General features: G+C 55.4%; 1 protein-coding gene across 3 annotated transcripts in view; it reads left to right on the top strand.

Moving 5' to 3' along the window:
- TIE1 (tyrosine kinase with immunoglobulin like and EGF like domains 1) overlaps positions 1–11686 on the top strand; it is a 30172-nt gene extending 18486 nt beyond the window's left edge. For all 3 annotated transcript variants that reach the window (XM_051999969.1, XM_051999967.1, XM_051999968.1), the window contains exons 14-23: positions 87–277; positions 2363–2573; positions 2822–2932; positions 3003–3193; positions 6029–6142; positions 6247–6317; positions 6885–6925; positions 7171–7267; positions 7749–7848; positions 11269–11686. In XM_051999969.1, coding sequence (XP_051855929.1) covers positions 87–277; positions 2363–2573; positions 2822–2932; positions 3003–3193; positions 6029–6142; positions 6247–6317; positions 6885–6925; positions 7171–7267; positions 7749–7848; positions 11269–11340 — 1199 coding nt within the window. In that variant the 3' untranslated portion in view covers positions 11341–11686. The remainder of the gene's footprint in view (positions 1–86; positions 278–2362; positions 2574–2821; positions 2933–3002; positions 3194–6028; positions 6143–6246; positions 6318–6884; positions 6926–7170; positions 7268–7748; positions 7849–11268) is intronic.
- The last annotated feature ends 5349 nt before the right edge of the window (positions 11687–17035 follow it).

Here is a 17035-nt window from a genome sequence, read left to right as displayed (position 1 = left end):
TCTGGGGGGGCCGTGCTGGGGAGGGTCACCTTCCCCAGAACCCCCCGGATAGCCTCGGGTCACCCCCCTCCTTGCCTCCTTCCCAGGCCTGGAGAGCGAGGGCCCGGCCCAGCAGAGCCGGACAGCGAGCCCCAGCCTGGACCAGCAGCTGGTGCTGGCCATCGTGGGCTCCGTGTCAGCTACGTGCCTCACCATCCTGGCTGCGCTGCTGGCCCTGGTCTGCATCCGCAAAAGCTGCCTCCATCGAAGACGGACCTTCACCTACCAGTCGGGCTCGGTCAGTGGCCCGGCCCCGCGACTCCGGGATGGGGCTCCCTGCAGCGGGGAGGGGCGTCTGTGCGTGTGGGTCCCCCTTCCGCCTGGCTCCTTGTTACCCTCGGGGTCAGGGCCCACACGCCTTCCCTTGGGGCTCCCTGCAGCCGAGAAGGGCATCTGTGCATGTGGGTCCCTTCTTCCACCTGGCTCCTTCCACCTGCCCTCAGGGTCGGGGGGTCCTACATGAGCACACCCTTTCCCCCGGGGCTCCCTGCAGCGGGGAGGGGGCATCTATGCGTGTGGGTCCCCCCTTCGGCCTGGCTCCTTGCTGCCCTCAGGGTCGGGGGGTCCTACATGAGCACATGCCTTCCCCCAGGGCTCCCTGCAGTGGGGAGGGGCGTCTGTGCGTGTGGGTCCCCGCTTCTGTCTGCTCCTTGTTACCCTCGGGGTCGGGGCCCATGCGCCTTCCCCCGGAGCTCCCTGCAGTGGGGAGGGGTGTCTGTGCGGGTGGGTCCCCCCTTCGGCCTGGCTCCTTGTTACCCTCAGGGTCGGGGGTCCTACATGAGCACATGCCTTCCCCCCGGGCTCCCTGCAGTGGGGAGGGGTGTCTGTGCATGTGGGTCCCCCTTCTACCTGGCTCCTTGTTACCCTCAGGGTCGGGGCCCACACGCCTTCCCCTGGGGCTCTGTTCCTCTGGCGGGGGCATCAGGAGGGGCCTGGTCCCAGGCTGGGCCAGACTCGTTTTAGCCCTCGAGGTCCCCTCTCCCCACAGGCTCCTCTTGCGTCCCTTCGGCCTTCTGACGGGAGGGGAAGGGGAGCCCCGCAGATTGTGGGAGGTCCCAATGCCGGCGCCGGGGTTTGGGGGCCCTCAGGGGCAGCTTCAGGGGACCCTTCAGAGCTCACATGTGAGGTGCAGAAGGGCCAACTGGGCCGGACTGTGGCGCGGGGGGAGGGGAGGAAAGCGTAGAACCGGAAAAGCAGGAAGGGGCCCGGCTGTAAAGAACGTTAAATGCCAAACAGAGAAGTTTGCGTTTGATGCTGGAGATGGGAGGGCTGTGAGCCAAGAAGGGCCGATGCACAGAAGCCCGGCTTCCACTCTTTACCAGCCGTGGCTGGGCCGTGTCCCTGGGACCGGGGGCTCTGACGCAGGGCCGCCACAGTAGGAGAAGGGGGGACCGGGAAGAGCAGCCCCGCAGCGAGCCCCCAGCTGGTCCCCCCGCCTGTCCCTTCCCGGCAGCAGCCCCGGGCTGATAGATGGAGAGCCCGGCCCAGATAGGATCTCACCTGCGCTCCGAGAGATACGGGCGGCCAGGCAGGTCCCAGAGCGGGGGCCAGTGGGACTTAGAGGCTGAGCCATCAGTAAACACGGCAGCCGGGAGACCTGCCTCGGGTCGCCTCGTCTGCTCCAGGGAGCGTTTTGGCCCCCGTGTAAATCCATGTAAACGACTTGGGGGGAAGAGCATCAGTCTCGCTGGTGACACAAAGCTGATCATTCCCCGGCGGGGGAGAGAGCTTAAACTCAGTATGAGGGGAGGCGGTGGCCAAGGCCGCGGAGGGAGCGGCGGCCGCACGGGGAGTCCCCGGCTCAGGAACAAAGAGGGCGCAGGTCGGCCCTGCCCTGGCTAAGCGCGGGCTCGAGGCAGGGGCGCCGGACTCCGTCCTGGGAGCTGCAGGCCGGAGGAAGACCCTCGCTGACCGGGGGCCCGGATGGCCGGTGGAAGGCTCAGAGCCCGCCCCCTGAGGGTCATCTGTAGGGACGGCGCGTCTGCCTCCCTCGGAGTGGGCGTCGATGAGAGCGTCTTCGGGGCCTCGGGGGCTGTCACAGGGAAGGGGGAGCAGCGTGATGGGGGGTGGGGACTCTGACAGGCCAGGCCGGATGTCAGGAAGGAGGCCCTGGCCCAGAGAATCGCCCGGCTGCCCCGGAGCTGGCGGCTTTGCCCCTCTCGGGCAGGCTTTCCCCCTCCCTCCGGGAGGACCACGAGCCAGCAGGAGGTCTGACTGATCTCTGCCCTTATTTGCCGCCGTTCCCAGCGGCTCCGGGCGTGGGCTGATGGCTGCCCATCCCCTTCTCCTGCCTGTGAGTGACCGTCCGTTCTGTCCCCCAAAGGGAGAAGAGACGGTGCTTCAGTTCAGCTCCGGGACGCTGACCCTGACCCGCCGTCCGAAGCCGCAGCTGGAGCCTTTGAGTTACCCCGTGCTGGAGTGGGAAGACATCACCTTCGAGGACCTCATCGGGGAGGGCAACTTCGGCCAGGTCCTTCGAGCCATGATCAAGAAGGATGGGCTCCAGATGAATGCGGCCGTCAAGATGCTCAAAGGTCCCAGCCCTCAGGCCCCGGTGCCCCTCTGTCCCTGAATTCAGCGAGCCTCACCTCCAACCCTTGACACCCTGACCTCTGACCTCCCGGCTGCAGCAGACCTGTGACTGCCCTAGTGTCTGACCCCCACCCCCCCTCCTTAATCAAGCCCACTGCAGGCCCAAGCTACACCCCCCAAACCCGCACTGAATCCCAGCCCTGGGCCCCGTGGTCACCTCGATTCTGATACCGCTTCCCGCTGGGTCCAGAGTTCGCCTCCGAGAACGACCACCGTGACTTTGCCGGAGAACTGGAGGTTCTGTGCAAGCTCGGACACCACCCGAACATCATCAACCTGCTGGGAGCCTGCGAGAACCGAGGTGAGTCCCCTTCCCGCCGCGGGCCCCGAGCCGGAGCCCCCGCCCGGCCTGAGCTCCCCGTCCTCCCCAGGGTACCTGTACATCGCCATAGAGTACGCCCCCTACGGGAACCTGCTGGACTTCCTTCGAAAGAGCCGAGTGCTGGAGACGGACCCGGCCTTCGCCCACGAGCACGGCACGGCCTCCACGCTCACGTCCCAGCAGCTGCTGCGCTTCGCCAGCGACGTGTCCAAGGGCATGCAGTACCTGAGCGAGAAGCAGGTGCCGCCCGTGGGGCTGGGAAAGGGGGAGATGAAACGGGGAGCCCAAGTGCATTTATTAAGTACCTGCTGTGTTCAGGCCCAGGAAGCGCTTCCTCCCTTTAAGATCCAGTTCCTTGAGTTCCCCAGGGGTCCCTCCTGCCTAACTCTTGTCTCCAGCGACTCAGTTTCCCTCCTTCCTTTCCTCCTCCACTGGCCACATCCCTGCTTCTCCCCTCCCTCCTTAGTTCCCCCGGGCATGTTTCTCTCCTCCATCGGGGAAGCCCAGGAGTAGTCGCTGCGGCGGCAGCCCAACTTCTCCTTAATACCAGAGCCGAAGGAGCCCAAGCGCCCAGCGGTCTCGCAGGGTTCTGTGCTCGGGCTTCCCTCAGCCTCCCTAGTGGCCGCTCCCTTCACTAACTTCCGCCATCAGCTTCCCGGGAACGCCCCGGGAGCTCAGGACACCGCCGCCGGTGAGCCCCTGCCCAGCCTTTGAGCTTGCCTGGCACGGGTGAGCCAGCAGGGGTCAAAATCCCTAAGCTCCAGCCAGGCGGCCGTTCCCAGCTCCCTGAGTCTCGTCCGGCCCGCCACCCAGCCCCGGCTTGTTCCTCCCCGGCCCGCCACCCGGCCCCGGCTTGTTCTGCCCCGGCCTGCTCCGCCCCGGCCCGCCACCCGGCCCCGGCTTGTTCTGTCCTGGCCCCCCAGGAGCTTAGACCCGGGTGGGGTTGGGGGTGGGAAGGCTTGGCCACCGTTAGCAGGACAAACACCGGGTCAGGGCCTGAGTCTTAGGCGGGGGCAAGGACTGGGGTGAGGGAAGTGTCACTGACAGAGCCTCTGAGCTGAGCCCATAAAGGAAGGTGAGGATTGTGGGGAGAAGCTAAGGTCGGATGTCCTTGAAGCTTTTGAAAAACATGGAGGAAAGGAGGGGTGCAAGGCCAAGTAGTGGAGATTTCCCCTTTTGGAGAACACTCGGTAAGCTTTGCATCTCTACTAGAGCTGAGAGTAGTGAAAGGGAATAAGGGGAAATAGAATTTGAAGGGAAGGGGGGAGAGATTGTGGAGAAGGATCTTAAAGACCAGGTTGGCAATTTATTCTAGAAGCAATAGGGAGCCATTGAAATTTCTTGAGCAGAGGAGCAACATGGTCCAATAAACCTGTGCTTTAACAGTTTTGGCCACTGGGCAAAGAATAAAAAAATCAAGTCAGATTAATAGTCAACGATTCAATAAATTAACTGGCTCCTATGTGTCAAGCACTGAGCTAAGTGGACCGTGACATGGAGAAGTGATATGCAAGTGAATTAGATTGGAGGGAGGGCGGGCTGTGTAAGGGCACCTGCCTCAGGTTCCCCTCCAGAGCCATTTGGGTCCAGTGGCCTGATAGACTGGAGCTGGCCCTGGATGCAGCAGGAGCTCTTGAGCTATTTAAGTTAAGATCTTTAAAAGGCCTGTTTGTCTGAGGCAACACCAGGCAGTGAGATATGCTGGGAGATTTCAGCTGGGACAATTTATATTCCTTTGGACAGCACACCAGTAGGTAAGGGGAAGGAAGGAAGGAAGAGAGCAAGGGAGGAAGCAAGGAGGGAGAGAAGAAGGAAGGAAGGAAGGAGGGAGATGAAGGAGGGAAGGAGGGAGAGAGGAAGAAAGGAAGGAGGGAAGGAGGGAGAGAAGAAGGAAGAGAAGAAGGAACGAAGAAAAGAAGGGAGAGAGGGAGGGAGGAAGGAAAGAAGGAGGAAAGAAAGGAAGGAAAGAAGAAGGGAAGTGTGGTGTTGTTCTTCTCTAAAATATAATCGTTCTCTGGGAGCAGGTTTCTTGGGGAGGTTCTCTAGAGACAGCCTTAGTTTCAGTTCAAAGTAATAATCACCTCAAATGCGGCCCTGGATTAAAAGTTCAGATCTTTTATTGTCTCTTCCACAATAGCCCAGTTAGTTTTCCTTGGTTCCGAGAGCTTTTGTTGCTAGTCCTTTGCCTCTGCCAGCTTCAGCCTCCAGCTCTCTCTGAATCCTGGCTCTGAATCTCCCGACTGAATTCTGGCTCTCAGTCTCTTCAACTGACTCCTGCTTTCTCAGTCTCTTCAAGTCTCTTGCCTGAAGCTCTAAGAGCTCCTTATATATGATCTCTTAAAGGTGTGAACCCACAGGTTGACTCCTCTGAGAGTGGGATTGTGGGAGGTGTAAACTTGTGAATCTCATACTGAATCCTGAAATCTCCCAAACTTGTGAATTAATGTGTGAACTCTCAAAGGTGTTAACTTAAGCATTGTTTCTACCAATTCTAGTGACTTAACACCTTGTAAGGATTCTAACAGGAAAGGAAGGAAGGAGGGAAAGGAAGGAAGAAAAAAGGGAAGGAAAGAAGGAAAGGAGGGAAGGAAGGAAGGAGGGAAAGTTAAGGTCTCTCCCAGGCCTGTTTGTCTGAGGCAATGCCCATTCAGTGATTAAGGCCAGGGAAAAATGAGACAAAAAATGGCCTCTTTTACGAAGTTTCTGGCCGAAACAGGAACGCTTGCTGTTTACACTCATTCTGAGCCACCAGAATCCAAACAAGGCCCCGTAACCATTCCCAGATGGGCAGTGAGCCCATGCCCTGTGCCCCTCTGCTCTCGCACCTGGCACAATGCCCCATGCCCTGTGCCTCTGACTAACATGCCCTGTGCCCCTCGGCTCTCACTTCAGGACCCACGGTGCTCCCCGTGACTCATGCAATCTGCTTTGATCCCATTTCTCACACCGGCACTTTTTCTCTTCTCACTCCTAGTCTCCCGGGTGGCCTCTATCCCCAGTATAAACATCAAGCCCTGTGTCCCTTGACCCCCGGGGCCCCTCTGCCCCGGACCCACAGTGTTCTCTTCCCTAAAGTTCATCCACAGGGATCTGGCCGCCCGGAACGTGCTCGTGGGGGAGAATCTGGCCTCCAAGATTGCAGACTTCGGCCTGTCCCGGGGGGAGGAGGTCTACGTGAAGAAGACCATGGTGAGTCTGGGGTCCCGTGGCTCAGTCCTCAGGGACCGCCCCAATGCTCCCCCCTCCCGCCTCGGGGGCCCTGACGCTCTCCTTTGGTCCCTCCTGGGTCCCAGGGCCGGCTCCCTGTGCGCTGGATGGCCATCGAGTCTCTGAACTACAGTGTCTACACCACCAAGAGTGACGTGTGAGTGAGAAAGGGCCCGGGGAGGTCCAGGACGTGGCTCTGGGGAGAGAGGGGATGATGGGAGTGGGGAGGGAGGAAAAGGCAACAGGAGCGCAAGGAGAGAAGGGGGCCGGCTGATGGGGACGGACTAAAGGACGGGCCCCTGTCTGGGGAGAGGGAGCCGGGGGCCCAGGGAGCCCCAAGTCCCTGAGGACAGATCCGGCCCCTTCTCCTTGGTTCCTCAGCAGAGGGCAGCCCGGCATCCTGGGTCAAAGGCAGGAGGCCATTTGGGGCTAGCGTGGGGGCCCGGCCGGGGCTGGGGAACGCTGCTGCCCCCCTGGGGCCTGCGTGCTGAGCTGCGGCTCAGGAGGTGGGGAGGGGGACGCGCGCCCCTGCCCCCTCCCCCGCCCAGAGGCCGAGAGGAGAGAAGGCCTCATTGTGACATCACCCAGCCCATTGTTCTCTGGGGACACTGTGACATTGTTGTCCCTCGGTGGCTCCAGCTGCTGCCCTGGGAAGGGCGGGACCGGGCTTGTGTGGCCACCTTGCGTCACCCGGGCTTAACGAGGCTGCTGTCTGTCCTTGCAGTTGGTCCTTCGGGGTTTTGCTCTGGGAGATCGTGAGCCTCGGTAACACCCCCCCCCCGTTAATGTGCCCCCCCGGCCCAGCCCTCCCACCCAGCCCCAAAGCCCGTGGTGGATCCCCGCCCCAGCCCCCGCGCTCCGGCCCAGACCAAACCCTTTGCCTTGGGGATCCGTTCCCAGCCCCTCCATCGCCCCCAGCCCGGGAGCCCCAACACCTCAGTGGGCCCCTGCTTGGATCTCCCCCAAGCCCCCGCCCTGGGGGAGCTGCAGGGCCCGGCCTCTCCTTGCAGGGGGCACGCCGTACTGCGGGATGACGTGCGCCGAGCTCTACGAGAAGCTGCCCCAGGGTTACCGCATGGAGCAACCCCGAAATTGTGATGACGAAGTGTATGTGAAGCCCCACCCCTTCTCGCCGCGCCCTCGAGGCCCCGGGCCTTGGTCTGGGTGCTGGCGGTGTCTGAGTCAGGGCCGGGCCGCTCCCGAGCCTAAAAACGGGCCGGGACTGGAGGGTCCGGGACCTTCTGGTGCCTCGGACTGAGCCAGGGCCCCCCACCCCAGGCCCGGGGCCGAGGCCTCCCTCTTTCTCAGGGCCATCTCAGGGCCGGCGACGGCTCCCACTCACACACTGTTCGCTCTGGGCTTGGGATTAGTGATTCCCTCTTCACAGAACTGAGGGTCTGGGACCTCCCGCCTGCCGGGGCCCAAGGACCTATAACCTCCCATCTCCTGGGTCCGGGAGTTAGTGAAGCCCCCCGAGGTACCCCCCCAGATTCCCATCCGCTGCTCAGAGATGCCCCTCACACTGCACGGTCCTGGGGGGGCCGTGTCCCACGTCCCCAGTCTGAGGGCCGGTGACTTCACCCCGCAGGTATGAGCTGATGCGCCAGTGCTGGAGGGACCGTCCCTACGAAAGGCCACCCTTTGCGCAGATCTCCGTGCAGCTGGGCCGGATGCTAGAGGCCAGGAAGGTGAGAGCCCCAGGAGGAGGGCCGGCCCCCGGCCCCAGGAGGGGAGGGCAGTTCCTGGAACCCCCTTGTCTCCTTCAACCCCACCCCTTGCCCCAGCCTGCTCCCTATCCCTGCTGCCAGGTCCTAGGATGCCATAACACACTTCCAGTCTTTCCTGGGCTCCCTCTCTCCTGGAGAACAGGTCACAAACCCCAGGCTCTGGATGCAGGTTCCAGGCTCTGGCTGCAGGTTCCAGACTCTGGATTCCAGGCTCTGGCTGCAGGTTCCAGGTTCCAGACTCTAGCTGCAGGTTCCAGGCTCTGGCTTCTAGGTTCCAGACTCTGAGCTCTGGGCTCTTCCTTTCCCCTTCCATCCCATCCTTAATGAGCCCACAGCCCTCTGGGGAGCTCTGAGGGTCTTAACTCAGGATAGAAACCAGTGAACAGAGTGGGTTAAAACACAAGAAGAGAAGGGAAAGTCAGGAGAGCTCCAAACCTGGCACCATGGCGGCCGGGGCTGCCGGGCTCTCCTCGGCCCCTCTGGGCTCTCCAGCTCCTCTCAGAAGTTGGGCCCTTTGCTCCAGTTGAGAGACCCCGATGACTTAGGGAGAGGGGGAGCGGATGGAGCAGGGAGGGAGGAGGAGGGTGGGGGCGCCTCCTGAGTGGGAAGCCGCTCTAGGCGGAGATGGGGGTGCCCCGGGGGTGCAGGTGGGAGAAAAAAGCCCAAGAGCAGCAGCCGGAGACAAAGGGTGTCACGGGAAGAGTGCGGGTCTGGCCCGGAAGGGCGGCACAGAGGGGGCCGCTGGGGCTGCTGGGGAAGGGACTGCCGCCTCCCGGGACTTTCCTAGGTCTCTTCCAACTCTGTGATTCTGTAGTTCAGCAAGAGCTGGGCCCCCACTGTGGGAAAAGGGAGAGACAAGGGCGCTGGGAAGCCCACGGGGGCTGCTGACAGGACTCTGGCGTTGGGAGGGGAGGCAGGCTTGGGGCGGGGCGGGGAAGAATCCCACTTGGTACCAAAAGAAGCATGGAATGTGGCAGGACAATGGAGGCCTGACTCGTGAGGTCAGGGGCCGAAGGAGAGAAGAGGCAGACAGGGCTTAAATGGGGCAGAGTGCTGACTTGGAACCAGGAAAATCTGAGTTCAAATCATGCCTCAGGGCACTGAGCGAGACGCACGCGCTGCCTGCCTCAGTTTCTTCCTCTGTAAAATGGGAATTTTCCCAGCGCTGTAGTGAGCATCACAGCAGCTACCACTGGAAAAGGCTCTGCAGATTTTGAAGAGCTATAGGAATGGGGAAGGTGTCTAGAGAAACAGAGAAGGACCAGTCAGAGAAGTAGCCAAAGAGCCACGGGGGCCTTGCCCACAATGCTCTGGGGCCTCTGCTCGCCGGCAGTCCCAGCAGCAGTTCCAAGCCGGCCTTAGCTGTTCTCCCTGCTGCCCCGCTGCACTGCCACCTCCATGGAATTCTGGCCCCTGGGGGTCTTAGAGCCCCCCTGCCTCCCCCTCCTTGACCAGCTCCAGGACCTTCTCGGAAGCAATGTCTGTCCCACTCCCCTCCACTGATGTGTATGCTGGGGATGACAGCAGGAGGCAGACGGGCCCTTAAGACTGCCTGGCTCTCCACCCACTTCCCATCCCATTCGATACCAGCGGGCACTCAGAGCAGCACCCACCTCCCTGTTCCCTAAGCTGCCCAGCCTCAGGAACCTTCCCTGTCCCTGTGGCAGCTTCGAGGGGGAAGCCAGGCAGCCCCCAGTCCTCCATCCCTCTCACAGGACCATCTCCTGAGAAGGGTCACATGATCACCTCAGCAACTTCTTCATCCTAAAGGGCCTGGGGGGGGGGGGGGAAGGGGGGTGACGTCCAAGGTCATCTGCTAGTAGTGGTACAGCCAGGATCCGGACCAGGGCACTGGGCAGTAAATCCACAGGGGTGGAAGGAAGGAAGGAAAGAAAGAAAGGAAGGGAAGGAGGAAGAAAAGGAGGGAGGAGAACAGATGGAGGGGCAGGGGAGGAAGAAGAGAAGGAAGGAAGGAGAGGTAGAAGCTGGAGAGGAAAAAGAGGAGGAAGAGGAAGGAAAGAAGGCAGGCCTGTTAAAGGATGAAGAAGAGAAAGGCAGGGAAGAAGAAAGGCGGCAGAGAGGGAAGGAAGGAAGGCCTATCATTAAAAGGTGAAGGAGAGGACAGAAGGAAAGAAAAGAATGCAGGGAGAGAGGGAGGGAACAAAGGAGGAAGGAGGGAAGGGAGGAAGAAAGAAGGAATCCACTTAGTCAGTGTCAGGAAAGACACCCTAATTTTGAGAGCCATCCCAGCGTGGAAGGGGCTACCATAAAAGTGGTGACTGCTCCTTGACGTCCTCGAGGCCTGTAGTTGGTGCAGAGCTCCCTCTGAGGTCCAAGTTGCATCAAGTGCTGCTACCCTCCCTCCCAGCTCCCAGATGCTAAAATTCTGCGGGTGTCTGCATCAAAATGGGAAATCCTGCACGCCCCTCCCCCAGATCTCTGGTCTCGGCTGGGAGTCCTTCAGAGTTCCCAGGCAGTGTTCTGGGCTGCTCAATCCTTTGTCCCAGCTGGAGGAGTCCCTTTTCCCGCTTCCTCTCCTCAATCAGCTCGGTTCTGACTCTGCCAGTATTTTTGGATCCCGGTTCTGACTCTGTCAGTGCCTTTGGATCCCGGCGCCAATCCTGCCGGTGCCTTTGGATCCCGGTTCTGATTCTGCTGGTGCCTTTGGATCCCGGTTCTGACTCTGTCAGTGCCTTTGGATCCCGGCTCCGACCCTGCCGGTGCCTTTGGATCCCGGTTCTGATTCTGCTGGTGCCTTTGGATCCCGGCGCCGATCCTGCCCGTGCCTTTGGATCGTGCTCAGACTCTGGAGCTCTCTCCCCAGCTCAAGCCCTTCTATGAGTCCGAGGAGCCTTCCAGGCTTGCAGCCCAGGCACTGATAAAAGTTGGCTAGCACTGGGGCGGAGCGCGGAGCCCAGAAACCCTCTGCCGGCCACCTCGCCCTGGGCCGTTCCCAAGCCAGTCCCCCAGTCACAGCAGCTTCCTCAGTTCCCTCTCACTGTCTTCTCCAGCGCCCCCCCCTCCCCTCCCCTCCCGCCATTGTTACCATCTTGTCCCCAAGGACTTGGTGAGAAACTGGTGAATTCTATGTTGAGGCCGGGCAGGTGTTTAATTATATTATTAATTATATTAATAGTGACCGCAATATTATCAGTAAGGGTTCTCCATGATGCTGATCCTTCTCCAGGTCTCTCTCCTTAGACTGTCCCCACCCCCAGACACTGGGCTTCGTTGGCAGAACCAGGGAATCTGGGCCCGAAGGGGCCGAGCCTTTGAGCGGACGCAGCCCGCGGCCCGGGAGCCTTCCCGGGGGCCGGCGGGAGTCCTCCCGGAGGACGGCGTCTCATGCCCTCCCTCCTTCTCTCCCTCCCTCTCTCTCAGGCCTATGTGAACATGGCGCTGTTTGAAAACTTCACCTACGCAGGTATTGATGCTACTGCAGAGGAGGCCTGAAAGTCTGATGGCTCCGGGCTCCCTGCCAGTCCGTGAGCCCCCCGGGACGGACGCACACAGGCCGACCCCCGGGGACAAGGGGGGTCCCTGCTGGGATCCCGGAGCAGCCCGGCCTCAGGAACTCCTATTTTTAGTGCGGTGTATAGATGGGGTGCAGGGACTGGTGGGAGGATCCTTGCGCCAGCCTTCTCCCCAGTACGGCCACTTCTCCTCCTTTGAGTTATTACCTGCCCCCACCCCCAAATCCTCCCTCACTGTAGCTACTCCTCCCCCCAATGCAGATTCCTGCCCCCTCCTCTGCCCTCCTTGGGGCAAATAAGGACAATAAAACATTTGTTATGTCGGAGTCTTGTCGCGGTGGATCTCTTCTGTGTCAGGCGGACTGGGGGTGAGGAGGGCAGGTTAAATGTCAGACATGATCCCAGATCATCTGGGGCCTGAATTCGGGCCCCGTTTCACACCATCCCCCTCCCGAGTAATGATTCTCCTCGACATGAGATTGGAAAAGTTAGTTTAGCCGCCACACGGAGGATGGATGGGAGAGGAGAGGAAATCTGGGGGCCACTGGGACATGGTCACTGCGCTCCAGGCAGAGGGCGTGAGGGTCTGGACCAGGGAGGAAGCTAAGCGTGGAGACCAGCGTTATGAGGCAGAACGGTCGCGATCTCCCGGCTGATTGGGTGAGGAGGAGGCAGGGAGGAGCCAAGAGTCAAAGGTGACTCCAAAATAGCAAACCTGAGGGAGGGTGGCGAAGAGGGCGGGGCGGGGACTTGGAAGAGGGCTGGGTATTTCCTCTTAGTAGACTTTTGGGGCTGAGCCTCCAGTTGGGGACATCCAGGCCGTCATTAACGGTGCAGCAAACTCAGGAGCAGGGTTGGGAGTCCCAGCCCACGGAAGGGAACTGGCTCAGTGAGGAGTGCAGGAGAGAGCCCCACAGGGAGGACGGACAGAGGTCATTCGCAGCCAGGATCCAGCAAAGGAGCCCGAGGGTGATAAGTACCCAGTGGGCAGAGGAGCCAGGGAGAAGACCAAGTGGAAGCAGTTCCTGGAGAAAGGGGGAGAGGGAGGAAGGAGAGAGAAAAGGAAGGAAAGATGGAAGGAAGGAAGGCCTATCACTAAAGGATGAAGGAGAGGACAGAAGGGAAGGAGGGAGGGAAGGGAGAGAAGGAAGGAGAGAGGGAACGGACAAAGGAGGAAGGAGCAAAAGCCACAGAGTCCAGAAGGATGAGGACCGAGAGAAAAACCCGGATTTTGCCACTGTTGGCCAATGGGGAGAGCGGTTTCCATTCTGAAGCAGAGACATAGTAGAGCCCAATCCAACAGCCTCAAGTAGCTGTCTCCTCTGGGCCAGACCTGTCCTGCCTGAGGGCTCACAAAGACAAGGAAAACAATCATGTCTGCCCTCGAGAGCTGCACACACCAGATCATATAGGGGTGTGATGTAGACACGTAGGTTTACATATGGATGGATGGATATATGTGTATATACATAAATGTCTTTGTTTATATGTCATATTGATATTTAATATAAAATTAATATGCTTCCTATATATTACATTTATATAATATGAAATTATTTAATATAAAAATATGTGTGTATGTATTTTACATTACATTACATTTTGCACGCGCACACACATACATACACGTACATATACTAATTAAGGGGGAAAGGAAAGAACATCGACAGCTAAAAGAATCCAGGAAGGCTTCTAGTAGGAGAGGGCATAGGAGATGTGTCTTGAAGGATGCTGGGAATTCTGAGCTGTAAAATCAATTAATCAGTAAACATTTATTAAGCACCTACTATGTGCCAAGCAGAGGAAAGACTACCTGTGCCAATGCAGAGAGATGGCAGATGGAGTCCCAGTTTGGGGAGTGAACAAGTTGGCCATTTGGGCTGAAAGAAAAAAGTCTGATCCCCGTCACACTTTGGAGGAGGAGGAAGATGATGTGGCTAAGCCTAGGAAGTCAGACAGGTGTGTACAGGATCCTAGGGGTAAGAGGGAGTCACTGAAGTGTCAGACAGGTGAGCAGGTCAGAGACATGCTTTAGGAAAATCCCTTTGGCAAGTATGGGAAGGAGACGGGAAGGAGGAGGTGCTGAAGCTGGGAGACCCCTCAGAAGGCTATTACAATAATGCCAGTGTGAGGGATGTAGAAGACCCTTACCCAAAATGACTACTCAGAGATCATTCAGTAGAAGGCAGAAAAGATGTTTATTGGAAACCTCCGGAGGATGAGCCGACCCATCGCGAGATAAGAAAGAGAAAGCTCAGTTAGGAGGGCTAAAGAAGTAGTAAAGATACAAAGCTTTTATACAAGAGATTACATCACAAGGAAGAGAGCATTGAGAAGGGGAGGGGGAGGCATCTAATTGGTTGTTGCTATTTGGGGAGATTGGAATGGAAGGTTTCTATTTCCCTGAAATCGCCTGATTTCTAGGAAACATAAAATCAGGCCTTCGGGCTTAATCAAGCAGACAGTGGTCCAGCTAATAGACTAAATATCAATAAATGTCAAATACCAATAAACGTCATCAGCTCAGGTTAAGTAAATTTGTTTCTAGCTGGCCAAGGCTCAAGTAAATATGGGCCTGCACATATTATACAGGTCATAGGGGAAACACAGAAATAATAAAATACAGAAAAAGAATTCACACATTCCTGTAAGTTCTTCACCTTCTCTCTCTCTATTCCATGCACCAGGTAGAGATGAGGAAGGTGGTAGCCCAGGGAGAGAATCGAGGCAAAGTCAGGAACTATATAAGCAAAACTACAAAACGCTTTTCACACAAATAAAATCAGATCTAATCAATTGGAAAAATACCAAGTGCTCATGGGTAAGCCAAGCAAATATAATAAAAATGACAATACTATCTAAACTAATCTACTTATTCGTTGCCATACCAATCAAACTCCCAAGAAATTATTTTACAGAACTAGAAAAAATAATAACAGAGTTCATTTGGAGGAACAAAAAGTCAAGAATTTCAAGGGAATTAATGGAAAAAAATGCCAGGGAAGGGGGCCTATCTGTGCCAGACCTAAAACTATATTATAAAGCAGTGGTCATCAAAACTATTTGGTATTGGCTAAGAAATAAGAGTAGTCAATCAGTGGAATAGGTTAAGTTCACAGGACAAAATAGTCGATGACTATAGTAATCTAGTTTTTGACAAAGCCAAAGACCCCAGCTTTAGGGATAAAAACTCACTATTCAACAAAAACTGCTGGGAAAATTGGAAACTAGCATGGCAGAAATGAGGCATTGACCCACATCTAATATGGTATACCAAGATAAGGTCAAAATGAGTTCATGATTTAAATATAAAGACTGATATTATAAGCAAATTAGAAGAACAAAGGATAATTTACCTTTCAGATCTCTGGAGAAGGAAGGAATTTGTAGCCAAAGAAGAACTGGAGTTTATTATTGATCACAAAATAGATAATTGTAATTATATTAAATTTAAAAAGTTTTGTACAAACAAAACTAATGCAGACAAGATTAGAAGGGAAGCAATAAATTGGGAAAAAATTTTACATTCAAGGATTCTGATAAGGCTTCATTTCTAAAAACATATAGAGAATTGACTCAAATCTCTAAGAATTCAAACCATTCTTCAATAAATGATCAAAGAATATGAACAGACAATTTTCAGATGAAGAAACTGAAACCATTTCTAGTCATATAGGTGCTCTAAATCACTATTGATCAGAGAAACGCAAATTAAGACAACTATGAGGTACTATTACACAACTCTCAGATTGGCTCAGATAACAGGAAAAGATAAAGATGAATAGGGGACTATATAAGGGATGTGGAAAAACTGGGACATTAATACATTATAGGTGGAACTGTGAACAGATCCAACCATTCTGGAGAGCAATTTGGAACTATGGTCAAAAAGTTATCAAACTGTGCATACCCTTTGACCCAGCAGTGCTACTACTTGGGCTTATACCCCAAAGAGATACTAAAGAAGGGAAAAGGACTTCTACATGCAAGAATGTTTGTGACAGCCCTATTTGTAGTGGCCAGAAACTGGAAACTGAGTGGATGCTCATCAGATGGCTGAATAAATTGTAGTATATGAATATTATGGAATATTATTGTTCTATAAGAAGTGATCAGGAGGATAATTTTAGAGAGGCCTGGAGAGACTTAAATGAACTGAAGCTGAGTGAAGTGAGCAGAACCAAGAGAATATTGTACACAGCAACAACAAGAGTATACAACGATCAATTCTGATGGACGTGGCCCTTTTCAACGAGATGAACCAAATCAGTTCCATTTGTTCAATAATGAATAGAACCAGCTACACCCAGAGAAAAAACTCTGGGAAATGAGTGTGAACCACTCTATAGCATTTCCAATCCCTCTGGTTTTGTCCGCTTGCATTTTTGTTTTCCTTCCCAGGTTTTTTCTTTCTTTCTAGATCCATTTTTCTTGTACAGCAAAATAACTGTTTGGACATGTATATTTATATTGTATTTAACATATACTTTAACATATTTAACATGTATTGGTCTATCTGCCATCTGGGGGAGGGGGAGGAGGGAAGGAGGGGAAAAGTTGGAAGAGAAGATTTTGCAATTGTCAATGCTGGAAAATTACCCATGCATATGTCTTGTAAATAAAAAGCTATGATAAAAATAAAAAAAGATTAAATCTATCATACTGAACTAGAGAACTATTAATCACCATGCTAAACTAGGGGAAAAAAGAAAAAGAAAAATTATCCATGCATATGTTTTGAAAATAAAAAGCTTTAATAAAAAATTAATAAATTGATTCATCATCACCCCCCCCCAAAAAAAAAGAGAGGGGGGGAGGCAGATGCAGGAGACGTTTTAGAGAAACAAGGTTTGCAAATGATTTCACCAAAATGACCCATTTGGATCTCCCAGTAACCCTTCAAGATAGACATCATCGTTATGCCCATTTCATTTGGGTCAGTACTTCTGAGTGGGAAGTAACTTGCCAAGAGCCAGAGAAGGGATTCCCAAGCTGTCATGCAAAAGACTGACTAAGAGAGACCCAGGCAACAACCTGAAGACCTCCAAGGGCAGTCACAGGTGACCAGAAGAGGGCACGTAGGTAGTCAACATCTCCATTTGGGTCGGCAGCATTAGGGAAATCTGGGAAGAGGGTTTGGGATCCCCTCAGCAGATGGCAAAGTAGGAAGAGGGCTGGACTTGAAGTCATGAAGATCTGAGTTCAAATGTGGCCTGAGATAATTGCTAAGGCCCTTAACCTCTGTCTACCTAAGGTTCCTCAGCTACAAAATGATAATAATGCATCCCTCTATGGGTTATTGTGAGGATCAGATGATCAAATAGTTGTAAAGGTGCTTAGCACACTGCCTGGCGCATAGTAGGCTCTATATAAATATTAGCTATTATTATTTACCCCCGGAGAATGGGGCAGAAGAGCAGGGCGAGAGGCTAACCCAGACCTCCCTGGATAGCTACTGTGGGTGGGGGGTGGACTCTGCAGTACTTATAGAGTTGGGGATGAAGGGGGGGGACAACCAGCTATCCCAGTGCCCACCCCCTTCCTCTCCAAGTCTACACCACCTTCCCTCACAGGTCCCCAGACTTCCTCCTCCCAGACCCCGAGCCTGGGGCCCCAGTGTGGTCAGGGATCAGTTCCTCTCCGGCCCCTGGGCTGCCCAGAGCTGGGGCTGGGGC

Source organism: Antechinus flavipes, chromosome 4, assembly GCF_016432865.1.
Source record: "Antechinus flavipes isolate AdamAnt ecotype Samford, QLD, Australia chromosome 4, AdamAnt_v2, whole genome shotgun sequence".
NCBI lineage: Eukaryota > Metazoa > Chordata > Mammalia > Dasyuromorphia > Dasyuridae > Antechinus > Antechinus flavipes.
This window is presented reverse-complemented; position numbering and strand designations above follow the sequence as displayed.